The 13,662-nt window shown below is 38.9% G+C and overlaps 2 protein-coding genes across 6 annotated transcripts in view; one reads left to right on the top strand and one right to left on the bottom strand.

The window, feature by feature from the left end:
• The first annotated feature begins 590 nt into the window (after positions 1-590).
• Positions 591-8,914, top strand: LOC109093475 (forkhead box protein N4-like). 5 transcript variants are annotated; one of them, XM_019107217.2, is made up of 11 exons: positions 591-1,272; positions 2,006-2,091; positions 3,603-3,675; positions 4,513-4,676; positions 5,810-5,901; positions 6,029-6,121; positions 6,211-6,332; positions 6,440-6,536; positions 6,652-6,859; positions 7,472-7,834; positions 7,938-8,914. In XM_019107217.2, the coding sequence occupies exons 2-11, from the start codon at positions 2,046-2,048 to the stop codon at positions 8,186-8,188; spliced, it is 1,509 nt and encodes a 502-aa protein (XP_018962762.2). In that variant the 5' UTR covers positions 591-1,272; positions 2,006-2,045; the 3' UTR covers positions 8,189-8,914. The 5 variants fall into 5 exon arrangements, with proteins under 5 accessions (XP_018962762.2, XP_018962761.2, XP_018962763.2 ...); XM_019107216.2 differs by having other exon boundaries at positions 2,003-2,091; XM_019107218.2 differs by lacking the exon at positions 3,603-3,675 and having other exon boundaries at positions 592-1,272; positions 2,003-2,091.
• Positions 8,915-10,211: 1,297 nt separating this feature from the next.
• The window catches only part of LOC109092869 (acetyl-CoA carboxylase), a 32,354-nt gene continuing 28,903 nt past the window's right edge, over positions 10,212-13,662 (bottom strand). Inside the window, 6 exon segments of the mRNA XM_042723589.1 lie at positions 10,212-11,410; positions 12,112-12,248; positions 12,673-12,843; positions 12,954-13,108; positions 13,206-13,318; positions 13,409-13,586. Coding sequence (XP_042579523.1) covers positions 11,284-11,410; positions 12,112-12,248; positions 12,673-12,843; positions 12,954-13,108; positions 13,206-13,318; positions 13,409-13,586 — 881 coding nt within the window. The 3' untranslated portion in view covers positions 10,212-11,283.

The following is a 13,662-nucleotide window of genomic DNA, read 5'->3' as shown; positions in this document are numbered from 1 at the left end:
CAGTGCGTGCAGTGGCTGAGGCTGAAAGTAGCACAGTACACTCGGGCTTTAGGACCCAGCGCTCTTCTCTTCTGTAGGAGCGTCTTTTTTGTCCGTTGCAAGTGCGCATTGATTGTGACTTCCATCTGTAGTGTCCCATGTGGTTCAAGTCAATTAACGTCACCGGCCGGATATCTGAAACCTATATTTCAAAATTCAAAACGTTTCCTGACGTTAATCTTTCAATTATTAATTACAGTAATCATACCTGTAGTTATAAGCAGCAGTATGAAGTAATTATACATCTGCACGTAGTTCATTTGTTGCACTCAGCATAGATTAAGTAACTAATAGCCTATAAAGTGTCCAAATATATGACAGCAAACGGATTTAAAACACACTTTGTGTGCGGTCAATAACATTATCTTCTGCCTTTCGTATTTAATTCACAGGAGGGCCTTTAAACCCTCTGCTTGCTCTTCCGAGTCTGTCGTATGTGTGTAAAATGTCAAGCCCAGCCAGCGCGCCCCTCAGCGCGGGTTTCCCGCCGCAGAGAAGCAAAAAAGGACGCGGGTTCAAAAGCGGTTAAAAACCAAGACCAGAACTCTGAAATACTGCTCTTACCAGGACAGAACATCTCACAGACCCGCACGGAGAGGATGTGTCTTTATCTAACGTAGACCTGTATAAAAATAACGGTTCTACTTTTAAATAGGTGAATAACATCAAGAACTTATTTGTGTTATTTTGTGTTGCCCATGGCTACCGGGTGACGTGCACATCACTGCTCGGTTAGTTACAGTTGGTCTCGTTAGCCTAATATTCGTTTATCCGAGTTTAGTTTCTAAAACAAAGCTTCCAGTTGAAACAGAGGGTTTTGTTTAAACTTTTCCGTTTCGGTTTTTTTTTTTTTTTTTTTTTTTTTATGAGGGGGATAAGAAGTTGCGCACCTGTGTGCTAGCATACTGCACAAAGAAAACACGGAGAGAAAAAAACGTACATCTCTGAGGAAAGAACGTTTTGATTAAACAAAAGCATTGGGAAGCAGGTGAGATGCTCTGACGGATAATTTAGGTGATTGTGGAGGCAAGGCAGCAGCTGTCAGTCAGCGCTCGGACCCCTCCTCTCTTCTTCACGCAGTGCGCATGACCGTCCCGAGAGAACCGCACAGACGAGGGAAATTTAAAAAACGGTTTTTTTTCTTGCGGGACAACAAGTGCCCCGACCAACAGTAGAGCTTTCCTCTCGTTATCCAAGATTTTCTACACCGCAGAACAACTGCGGCATTAACAGGTAAGACGCGGTTTATTTCATGTTTCTATTATCGTTATTTTTTAAATAAGCCAAGAGGATGCGCACCTGCTTAAATGACATCAATATCTGACTTTATTTACTAGCTGGTGTTTTCTAGACAACTGCAAAAAGTTCTGCGTCTATTTTTAAAAAATACCAAACTTTTTTTGGTTAAATTAAGTATTACTCATATGAAATATTGAGACGCGCGAGCTGACTGACAGGTAACTGAAGACGTCTGATGATCTCCGTTTAGTCAACAAAACAAATATCACAACACATTTTTGTTTCTTGCTCACCCAGTTGTGTCTCAAATTTTTGTTGGTGGCTTCCTACTTTATTAATATTTTCAAACGAATTTGTTCTTATGTCGCGATGTCATGTCAGATTGTTTTTTGTAATAGCTTACTTTATTTTAAGGTGTCCTTGTTACGCATGTTACATGTACTTACTATTATAATGACAATTAATTATGCATAATTACATGCAAGTAACCCTAAGACAAACCCTAATCCTAACCATATAGTAAGTACATGTAGTTAATAATAATAACTCAGTACTTTAATGTATAATTACACTGTAACAAGGACACCTTAAAATAATGTGTAACCTTTTTTATTATTTATTTAAATAGTCACACTTTTTTACTAAGTGTATTTGCGCATTTCTAAAATTCCCTTTTTTTCCTCTCTGCTTTGCATGGTTCATTTACTTGCGTTTAATCTGCCAGAAGATGATTGAAAGTGGAATAACAAGCAGGATGTCAGGAATTCATGAAAACCCTGTACAGAGTCACCACACCTCCGCACAAGACTACAGGTAGGGGGTGATTTACTTTGATGGCTGAGCCCACTGCTTTTGAACCAGATTAAAGAATAAAAAGATAATTTCGGGAAGAAGAAGAGCGCTGCTAATCTTAATACAATCTCCACCTTCCCTGTTCTGTAAAATAAAGGTGTGTGCTGAGAGGCAGGGAATTGGGGTTTGTGAAAAAAAAAAGAAAGGAGCGAGAGAATACATCATCTTTGCTCTGAATGGATCTGTCAGAAAGCATCAGCTCTGTTTACGCGGCCGCTGTCGGCACACGGAGGGATTGAGGACCTTGGCGGGGGCCCCCACGGGTCACCAAGGAGAAGTGGCTCCCAATTAGAATGTAAACGAGGGCGACTTGAGCTGTGATAAACCGTGACTGTGTGCGCCCGCCTCCGCCTTTCTGTGGGACACGTAATGGTTTGCATCACTGAGCAAATAAAATCATTTTTTCTTCCACTTGTATAACTGCACACTAATGACCGTAAACTGTACAATACACAGCTGGGTTTACAATTAGACTTCAGAAATGCTAATAAGTACAATGATGTAGGCCCCCTTTTCTTGACAATCCAAAATTTGAGTTTATGTGGCATGTTATGAATTCTTTCCAAAATCAAGCCCCGTCTCCTTCCAATTACTGAAATACGGGTTTTGAGTCAGTACTATAACGAATACCATTATTATTCTTTTCCTTTATTATATCTGTGCATCAATCTCAGACCTGCGGTGTAAGACAACATTTTCTAAAACTAAATGTGAATGTGCTTCTGATGTTACAGTACAGCTATTGTCTGGCAACACAACAAGTGGATGCTCTTCTTGGCAGCAACTGTCGGTCAAAATCAGTTTCAGATCCGTTTTCACAGGCTTTGTGTGAAGGATTCTACAAACTGAATATAATTTTTATGCAATAGTATAAGATAAAATATTTTCTATATAGAATATTTAAATAAAAAATAAAATCTATATCAAATAGGTGTTATTATTTAAATAAAATATATAATATTCAACACACAACACGAGGGAGTTTAACAGTTCTTGTGGCAACTAATCAGTCTTTAATTTATGAGTGTTAAATTATACTTAAGTAATATAAGTTAATATTGGCTTACAAAATTAATAGAGAGTTATATTAATGATGAAATCAATGTTTGAAAGAAAAAATAAAAATCAGCTACAAAATGAGAGGGCAGAGAAATAAATTTTAATTCCATTAAATGTTTACACTCAACCAAAAAAAGACTGATTAACGCTCATCAATAAGAAGCAGAACTTGTGTTCAACTGTCCCATGCCCTTCACGGTGTCTTTTTCATGTCTTTATGTGGATAGGCATTAGGAAGACATTTAACAGTGTAGTGTTGACATGTTCGGTGTCTAAGGTTTCATGCTAGCAAGTGTGTGTGTGTGTGTGTGTGTGTGTGAAAAGGATCATTTTTCAGAAGCTCCAAACCAGAGCAATCAGGGTGCTCAAGGCCATGTCCCCAAGTTCTTCCTTCAATGCTGTAATTTATTCAGGTGGCAGACTGTGTGTGCAGTGTGGCTTGACCTCCACCTCCTTCAGCGACCCCCTCCCAGCTACCCCCCTTAGGTACTGTCTGATGCCTCCAGGCGGGGGGGATGGGGCAGAAGGGGACAGGGGTTGGGTGGAAAGGGACAGGGAAACAGATGGCATCCTATTTTTCTCTGTTGTGTGAGGCCTGTCATTCCAGTAGATTAATGCAAGGGGTTGGTTAAAAAAAAAACGGTAAAGACAATCAAGGAAGGGTCTGGGGGGGAAACAATAGAGCCACGTGCCGCTGTGCAGATTTGTCGTTTGGGACACAATAGGTGATCATTTTTCAATGGGGCTGGACCAACTGTTGCAGGCAACGTGTGCCACATACCCATGTTTCAAATGATCTCATGGGTTGTTTACATATGATTCAGCCAATGACAGTGAAGAAGGCGGTAGTCACCTGACCACTGTTAGAGGTTGGTTTAATGGAGAGGGGGGCACTGAAGTGTCCAGACACACAAAATAACTGAAAAGTGAGGGTTGTCATAGCGACCCCAATTATTGGACTGAATAGCGAGTGTTTAGTGAAGTCTGGAGAGAATACAAGAGAGTTTCTCTGCTTTCTTGATGCTTAGTCCAAATGAAGAAATGGCCGAGTAAATAATTCTCCCTGCACTGGATTAGATCAGAGGGTGAGAGTATTTTTATTTCCGTCCCCAAACAACAGATTTACAAATAGACTTTATTGTTTAGCTATTTACAAGAAAACCTGTTAAAAGAGAAAAGAATAGAATTAGTTTATGCAGGCCAAAAATAATACGAATGTAACATATTGAATTGACAAAAGTGCAATTGTCTGCACAGTTCTATTTTTTCATATCAAATTCATATTTGTGCTTTAGTACTGAGAGCTATACTGTGTTTTTGTAGACTCCTGACTACAGACCCTTCGCAGCTGAAGGACGAGCTGCCTGGCGATCTTCAGTCCCTGTCCTGGCTCACCTCTGTGGATGTTCCCCGACTGCAGCAGATAGGATCTGGACGACCCGATTTTTCCAGTTCTGCTCAGAACACACTGCTGGAGCGGCAGACAGGTCAGGAGCTTTATAGACTGTGTATGGTTACAATGGATTGAGTTAAAAAAATCGGAATTCATACAACAGCATCTCAGACATCAAACTGGATATCTTAGCCTTTAATTAAAGGCTGTTATTTATTTGCATCCATATTTATTTGTTTTTTTTAATTTTTATGTCTTAAGAAGTGCTTTCAAATGATTACTCACGATCAATCGCATCCAAAATAAAAGTTTTTTGTTTACATAATATGTGTGCGTATACTGTGTATATTTATTATGCATATATAATGACACACATACACAGCATATGTTTTGAAAATATTAACATGTATATATTTATATTCATATAATTTATATTATATATAAATATATTTGATGTATGAACATAACATTTTTCTTAAATATATACATGCATGTGTGTGTATATTTAGAAATACATAATAAACCTGTAGATTATTCTTTGATCCAGTTTTTTTTTTAATGAATATATATAAAAAATAAAAAAAAATTAAATTATGTTACTAATTACTCACCCTCATGTCGTTCCAAATGCGTAAGACCTTCGTTCATCTTCGGAACACAAATTAAGATATTTTTGATGGAATCCGAGAGCTTTCTGACCCTCCATAGACAGCAAGGGTACTACCACGATCAACACACAGAAGCGTAGCAAGGAAATCGGTAAAATAGTCCATGTGACATCATGGGTTCAACTGTAATTTTACGAAGCTATGAGAATACTTTTTGTGCGCAAAGAATGCGTGCGCTTTCTACGTTCTGGGGTACGTAACTCGGGGAGAATAGTTGCTGAATAAATTATGTTATTGTTTTCTTTGTGCACAAAAAGTATTATCGTAGCCTGTAAAAATTACGGTTGAACCCCTGATGTCACATGGACTATTTACCGATGTCCTTGCTACGTTTCTGTGCGTTGATCGTGGTAGTATTCTTGCTGTCTATGGAGGGTCAGAGAGCTCTCGGATTCCATCAAAAATATCTTAATTTGTGTACCCAAGATGAACAAAGATCTTACTCATTTGGAACGACATGAGGGTGAGTAATTAATGACAGAATTTGGATTTTTGGGTGAACTAACCCTTTAACAGTAGTGGACTGAATCCCTAAATAACACTTTGCTGAAACTTTCAGCTCAGCTGAATAGCATGACGGTAGCAGGAGGAGCAGGATCTGCGATTCATCTACAGAGTGAAATGCAGCACAGCCCTCTGGCCATCAGTAGCGTGAGTGATGTTTCAGATTTCAAACAATTATATAATACATATACAACCAATTCAGAACTTAACAACCATTTGTAATAGAGCTACAATAATCTTGTGTTTATAGATGTATTCTGTGTTGTTTTTGTAGATGCCCCAGTTTTCCCCTGGGTTTCCGTGTGCCGCATCAATGTACCAGACCGCCCCTCAACAAGTTCTCACTTTCACTCAGGCAAACCAACAGGTTGGTTCAGTAATTGGGATTATTTGTGAAGACTGTTCAAAGTAGTAATATTATATATCAAGACACCATTTCTGTTACATTCTATTTAGTGTTCTCCCAGTGGGATTTATGGTAGCTACAACAGCCAGAGTCTATTTCCTCAACCTCGAATAACTGCTCACAACCAGGACTTGCAGCCCAAGACTTTTCCTAAACCCATCTACTCCTACAGGTGAAATAATGTTCACTGTGACAGCCTCTGAAAAACATTATGATTCTCTGGAAAGGGAACAAGATTTTATGTATCTCAAGTTGACTATGTTTGATATCTTTTCTCAGCTGTCTGATTGCCATGGCTTTGAAGAACAGCAAAACAGGCAGCCTTCCTGTTAGTGAGATCTACAGCTTTATGAAAGAGCACTTCCCTTATTTCAAGGTGAGGAGGTTATGCGAAAGAATGCCGGGCGAATAGATGGACTAAGCCGACACACCATGGATTCAAATAAATCTTACTTACAGTATACTGTACTGTCGATTTCTGTGCTTCTCAGACAGCACCTGATGGATGGAAAAATTCTGTACGCCACAACTTGTCCTTGAACAAGTGCTTCGAGAAGGTGGAGAACAAGATGAGTGGTTCCTCCAGAAAGGGCTGTCTTTGGGCACTCAATCCTGCAAAGATTGATAAAATGGAGGAAGAGATGCGGAAATGGAAACGCAAAGATCTCCCAGCCATCCGTCGCAGCATGGCCAATCCAGGTCTCAAATCGTTGACTATTATAGTGCTATGAAACTGAGTTTAATCTTTGATTGACATCTTTGCTCTGACAACCACCCACAACACTCTAGCATCACAGCAGTGAATTTTCTTACATTTAAGGCTGGTTAAAGTCACTCAGAACAAAGCAAACTCATGCAGAAATACACACCTTGTTTCTAGGAAGACACATGACAAATGAAATTGCAATGCGTTCTAATATTAACTAAAAAATCCCAAAAAAACTTAATATCCCCCCAAAAAACACAATACTAAACCCAAAACACAACATCACAAAATCCACAGAAATCACTCAAACCCTACTGCACAAAATCTGACGAAACTAGCATTAACTCGACTTCCACACTGTAAAACGGGGCCAAACTCTGATAAAGATTAATGTAGTGTATTCCAGGCTTCAGTCATTTATCAGATACTTTAATCTAAAGCGACTTGAGGAGATGAGGAGCCAGACAGCCATTTTATCATACAAGAACCAACAATATTCATAGTATCACTATGCAAAGCATAAGATGAAGTAGTACAGATACTAGAGCAGAAAAGTAACTGTAGACATTAATATTGTCCTGTTTTGGTACTTTTTCTTTTACCAGATGAATTAGACAAACTCATTACAGACAGACCGGAGAGCTGCAGACAAAAGTCCATTGAGACTGGCATGACTCGCTTGCCCAGCTGCCCACCAGGACCGACCCTCCCAATACCAGCGCAGATGCAGCCCCAACCAGTGGTCACTCTCTCTCTACAGTGCCTCCCCATGCATCAGCACCTTCAACTGCAGCTCCAGAATCAGTCTCGCTTGGCTCCGGCCTCCCCTGCTCCTGCTCAGACACCCCCTCTCCACACCATCCCCGACCTGACAAACAAGCAGCACAGCGACTTCTACACGATTCACACTGACGTGAATTCAGAGGTGGACGCACTGGACCCAAGTATTATGGACTTCACCTGGCAAGGTTACTATGTTAATAATCAACTGATATTAAAATATTGAAAGCCACAGAATGTTTGTTTGTTTCTAAGCTGATATCTAACACGGTTCTCCTCTTCTGATTGCAGGAAACCTGTGGGAGGAGATGAAGGATGACAGCTTTAACCTGGAGGCGTTAGGTACACTCAGTAACTCCCCACTTCGGCTGTCTGACTGTGACCTGGACACTGGCAATGTCACACCTGTGTCCAATGCAGGAGGACTGCCTTACCCAGACCTGCAGGTGACAGGCCTCTACTCTTCATACTCGGCTGTGGATGCCTTTTCTAACCAGTACATGAACACACAAGGAGGAACAAAGCCTATCGTTTTGCTTTAATTGCACTCGCAAGAAATTCAACAAACTGAGCTTTACTTCCCAGGACCATCTTTAAAGCTTTCAATCCTAGCCTTCGTGGTGTGTCAGACTCCAAAAAACATCCTGCAATACAGATTTCTTCCAAGGCAGCCAAAAACGTTTTGCTAAATTATTTCAACATCAGATAGAAAGCATTACGATATCCTGAACTGAAATGAGTAGCATTTATGGTGACGTCACAGTATTCAAAGGTGTCATTTGCATTGACTGTATTAATTGCATTAAATGCAATGTGTTTGAAGGGACCAAATCAGTAATTGTTTTTTGTTTTTTAGAGAATTTGCATGGTGAGAGAGTATGATTGATAAGGAGTTTAAAGATTTCCTCTAACAGCGCAGTCCAGTGCAGATACTGGCATTGTGGCCGAACGTAATCATACAAACTACAGTGTTGTTATTATATGCCTAATGCAAATTGTAAGTTAACACAACACTTAAGGAAGAAAGATCAAATTATGGGAATTGTGATTTTGGGTGTGCCAAGCTTTTTTCTGTACCATAAAAGACATCATTTTGTCCATGTAACTGTTAGCCTTGTAACTGTAGTTGTGTGTCTTTTGTTGTACTGTGATAGACACTGTATCTGCTCTTTAATGTTTGTTTATTATTTATATTTATGCAAAGAGCTGAAATGGTGACATGAATCGTTTTTATTGTACATATCTAAATATTTTGAATGCACGCAATAAAATTTCAGATTCAGATTCAAAGATGTATTCATTTAACTGGCTTTTAATTCTTAATGACTTTCTTTTTTAGCTGCATATGCATATTCATGAGCAGTGTTGGGAAGGTTACTTTGGAAATGTAATAGGTTACAGATTACCCTATCTAAAATGTAATAACAACAGTAAATCGTTCAATCACTTTACTAATGAAACTTATCAAATTTTAATACTTTTCTAAATTTCAAATGTTTTCAACTACAGGTGCATCTCAAAAAATTTGAATCATGGAAAAGCTCTTTATTTTTTTGTAAATTTACTCAAAAAAGCAAACTCCTATATTCTAGATTCATTGCACACAAACTTAAATATTTAAAGAGTTTTTTTGTTTTGTTTTGATTCTGATGGTTACAACTTACAGCTTAGAAAAATTTAAAAATTCAGCATCTCAAAAGATTAGAATATTTTCTCAAAGATCAATCAAAAAAAGATTTACAAAACAGAAATGTTCAAGATCTCCAAAGTGGGTCTAATTATGCACTCAATACTTGATTGGGGCTCCTTCTGCATGAATTGCTGCTTCAATGTGGCGTGGCATGGAGGCGATCAGCCTGTGGCACTGCTGAGGTGTTATTGAAGCCCAGGTTGCTTTGATAGCAGCCTTCAGCTCGTCTGTATTATTTGGTCAGATGTTACTTATCTTCTTCTTGACAACACCCCATAGATTCCACATGGGGTTCAGGTCAGGCATGTTGGCTGGCCAATCAAGCACAGTAATATCATGGTCAGCAAACCACTTGGAAGTGGTTTTGGCACTGTGGGCAGGTGCTAAGTCCTGCTGTGGAATGAAATCAGCATCTCCAAAAAGCTTGTCAGCAGAAGGAAGCATGAAGTACTCTAAAATCTCCTGGTAGACGGCTGCATTGATTTTAGACTTGATAAAGCACCGTAGACCAACAAAAGCAGATGACACGGCACCCCGAATCATCACAGACTATGGACACTTCACACTGGACTTCAAGCAGCTTGGATTCTGTGCCCCTCCACTTTTCCTCCAGACTCTGGGACCTTGATTTCCAAATGAAATGCAAAATTTACTTTCATCTGAAAAGACTGGACCACTGCAGGGTGGCATTTACCTGAAGTAATATTAGTGATATTACATAAATGAAATGCCACCCTGCATAGAGTGTGGCTAGAATAATTTGGCAAAAACAAAGTAAATACTGTATATACACAACTGAACAAAATGTCGACCCATCTGTATTTCTAAGATCAAGATAATTATGAATTGGATAAATCACCACAAACTCACCAAGATGAAAACACGGATTATTTAATGCATAATTATAAATCTTGCCTGATAAAGTGGACAAAGTCAGGCACTTTGGCTCTAGTATTAATCTGACTTGCACGTCCTAAAAGCACACAAACTCGATTAAACGCATTACATCTGATCAAGAAGTCTTCTTTAATCAGAATCAGCAGCTGAGTACAGTACACATATTTATCCATTCATAGAACCAGCACATACAGTATAGCTGCATTCATATGAACAGAAGAATTACCTGCAGTCATGTGAAACAAACTATACAAACAACCAAAGTTCAAGCCATTAAAATATAAAGTGGCCCTGATATATAACTACTTCATTATTATGTGATATATTTAACACCAAGCAGATTAATGTACATTCAATATGAACAGATAAATGAACTTCATGACAGTTTGAATTTACGTTAACAATTCTGCAAGCATTACAGTATTTTGCAATGCAATGTTTGTTCATAACTACTGTAAGTTATCATCAAGAAATACCCTGATATCTACACAGTGATTGTATTTAGGTGTAATACTGTTACTTCACTCTAACTATAGAGATTTAATAGTTTGTTCTTCTCAATTAATGTTGCATATATTCCTGAGGAAGTGCTACACAGCATGAATGTGCGCTCCAAGCATCGGTGATTCCCTAAAACCATCTAATATTCAGTCTTGTCCACTCATTGTACATTCATCAGTCGGTTATTTCCACAGAAAGGACACAAAGGCACAAATGTGAACAGATAAACACTGCATACTAATTTCCCTGTCTTGAGAGCGAGTTTAAAGAAACGCTCTGGTGCTCCGCTGAGAAATGTCCATCCTAACATGATCACTGTGAGTCACACTAACAGCAACTGTGTACAGTAAGATGAGTAGGAGGACTATGTGATTGCTGGACATTTAAAATTGTGCGTTTAAGGCTACTGACCGATGTGTTGATCCAAAGAACCAACCAAAAGTGTCCTTTTTTCTTTTTCTTTTAAATTAGACTTTTAAAGCACTATTAATTAATAATAGCACTTGACTACCATCTCTCTGTAGGTTTCTTTCGATGGTATGGATGTGGTCAGCTGGTGGTCGAGTTGTCCATGGTGGCCAGCAGGTGGCAGACTTTGGCTCTCTGTGAGGGAGTGATGTTCTGTGCCATCTGGATGATGCAGTCCATGGTCACGTCTGGGTTGGCTTGGACTAAACTAAACATAACATGCAGGACAAGTTTTAAATAGGTTTGCTTATACAACCAATGCCCGTTTGCTGGTCATTGTGTTTGTGCTAAACCTGACTTAAAGCTCAATTGTTGTTATTAAACAGATTTGAGAAACGGAAAACCAGAAATAGTGGTGGATGCAAAGCTTTGGCTTTGTAGTGTTTTTTTTTTTTTTTTTTTTGAGGTTTGGGGTCATTTGGGGGATTTTTTTCTAAAAGTACTTTATACTTTTATTCTGTAGTGACATTAAATTGATCAAAAGTACCATAGTTATACAAACAACTACATTTTAAATTAATTTCAGCTTTGTTTATCAAAGAATCCTTAAAAAAAAATGTATCAATTTATCACAAATATTACGCAGCATAACTGTTTGAAACATTGATAATGTTTCTTGAGCACCAATAGCTGCTGAAATTCAGCTTTGAATTATTCCTTCACACAAATAAATTACATTTTAAAATAGTAAAAATCTCTTTTCAATTGCAATAATATTTTACAGTATTACAGTTTTTACTGTAATTCTTACCAAATAAATGTAGCCTTGGTAAACATAAGATACTTACATTTTTTTTTACCGATCCCAAACAACTGTATTTTACAGCAGTGTGTGCTATTGCATCCATGAGAAAAAAAAAAAAAAAAAAAAAAAAAAAATTAAATACCTATCCGAGGGGAGAAAATTACCTGCGGATGTGTTTGAGAGCGTAGTCCCTCTTTAAGTATTTAATGTTCTCTCTGATGACTGAACATGTTCCATCCTGCTGTGACAGATGGCTTTCCAGCCACTCGACCACCACTTTGTTATTGTCCCACAGATACGCCTGAAAGATCCAATTATCAAACAATTAATTCACATGGGATAAATATCAGCTTCATCATAGTCAAGTTAGCTAGCAAAGCTCGACTACACTGCCCACCAATGTTATTTTAGTAATATTTATTACAGTACTTATTAATATTTTGAATGAACTTTTATTTGCATGTTTTCCATTTTCATTTAAATTTTAAAATGAATCTTTAATTTTTATTTCAGGTTAAGTTTTAGAAATGTTAGTTCCAGAGGCAACACATTTATATTTTATTGCAGCTTCACCAGATACTACTTTTAATAGTCTTTAACAAGAGCTGTTGTTTTCTTCTTGGCAAATCATGTCAGATCCTAAGCTGAATTTGTGTTACAAATTGTCGACTTCAGTAAGAGAGAAAAACAGAAATCTTCAGTTTACATGAATTAGGTTTCCTTACTTTTACAGTCCCTTCTTTCTCCACAAACCAGCGGCGTAACATGGACTGTATGTGGCCGTTGCTCAGGTCCTGGTTGGCCTTCATGATCTCCCCCTTCACCACCTCCTCCAACAGCAGTCTCCTCAGACGCCAGTAAAAGAATGACCTAGCGTTCTTCCAGTCCAGGATGTCCTGAAAACATTTGATTAGGTGAAAAAACAGAAAGGCCACACTTTAAAACTGGTAGATGTCTTCCATGGACAAATGGAGCCTTATGTTCCTAATATTTCTTTTGTTTATACCATGATGACACTCTTTTCCTGCATCCTTCCTGGAGTGTCATGAAGGTCCACAAACTGCACCGCCACCTGGTGGTAGATGGGAAGAAGGAACTCCTCTCTAGACTTCAGTTTGGCCTCCAAGTCTTTACGCTCCGGGCTTGTTAACTCCGGGTTGCCTGCGTGGAGTACCACAGTAAACAGTGTGTCACATGCAGGTAAACATTCCCTGGGCCAGCGAGGAAATTTGTGTTCAAGTGAGATTAATTGCTATACTTAGCTGCTCAGCCAGACGGGAATACACAGCATCAATCCTTTGCATGGCCTTTAGCAGGTCTTTCTTTCTGAACTTTATCTCTACTGTGCCCTCGGCCTCTAGAACACCCCCTCTGAAGAGAAATTGAGGTGAACGATCAAATCAGATCAATGGGTAAAAGATTTAGCAGAGTAGTGAAGGGAAGCTGTATCGACATGCTCACCTGCTTTCTCGATCTGCATAGAGCTCCATGTGCTGAAGGTTTATAGTGGGGTCGATCACAACCCACGATCCTCCTCTCAGCTCAGCGTGGGGAGGGATGTAAACCAGTACCGGCTGGCTGAACTCTCGCAGGGCATCCACGATGTAAGAGCCAAACTTTAGCACCTGGTCATACATATCTGACACACAGAGCATCCATGTTGAAACTCGAAAGAAACACTCTTAAAACTTTGCAGACACACTTCATAAATGTTC

The sequence above is a fragment of the Cyprinus carpio genome, chromosome B5, assembly GCF_018340385.1.
Source record: "Cyprinus carpio isolate SPL01 chromosome B5, ASM1834038v1, whole genome shotgun sequence".
In the NCBI taxonomy this organism is placed as follows: domain Eukaryota; kingdom Metazoa; phylum Chordata; class Actinopteri; order Cypriniformes; family Cyprinidae; genus Cyprinus; species Cyprinus carpio.
The sequence above is the reverse complement of the archived record's forward strand: the minus strand, read 5'-3'. Positions and strand labels throughout refer to the sequence as shown.

Excerpts from the sequence above, each read along its gene's own strand:
- LOC109093475 (XM_042723596.1), top strand. The coding sequence starts at position 2,006 with ATGATTGAAAGTGGAATAACAAGCAGGATGTCAGGAATTCATGAAAAC. Across the intron at positions 3,676-4,512 it reads CTCCCAGCTACCCCCCTTAG|ACTCCTGACTACAGACCCTT; the intron begins GTACTGTCTGAT and ends GTGTTTTTGTAG. Across the intron at positions 6,860-7,471 it reads TCGCAGCATGGCCAATCCAG|ATGAATTAGACAAACTCATT; the intron begins GTCTCAAATCGT and ends TTCTTTTACCAG.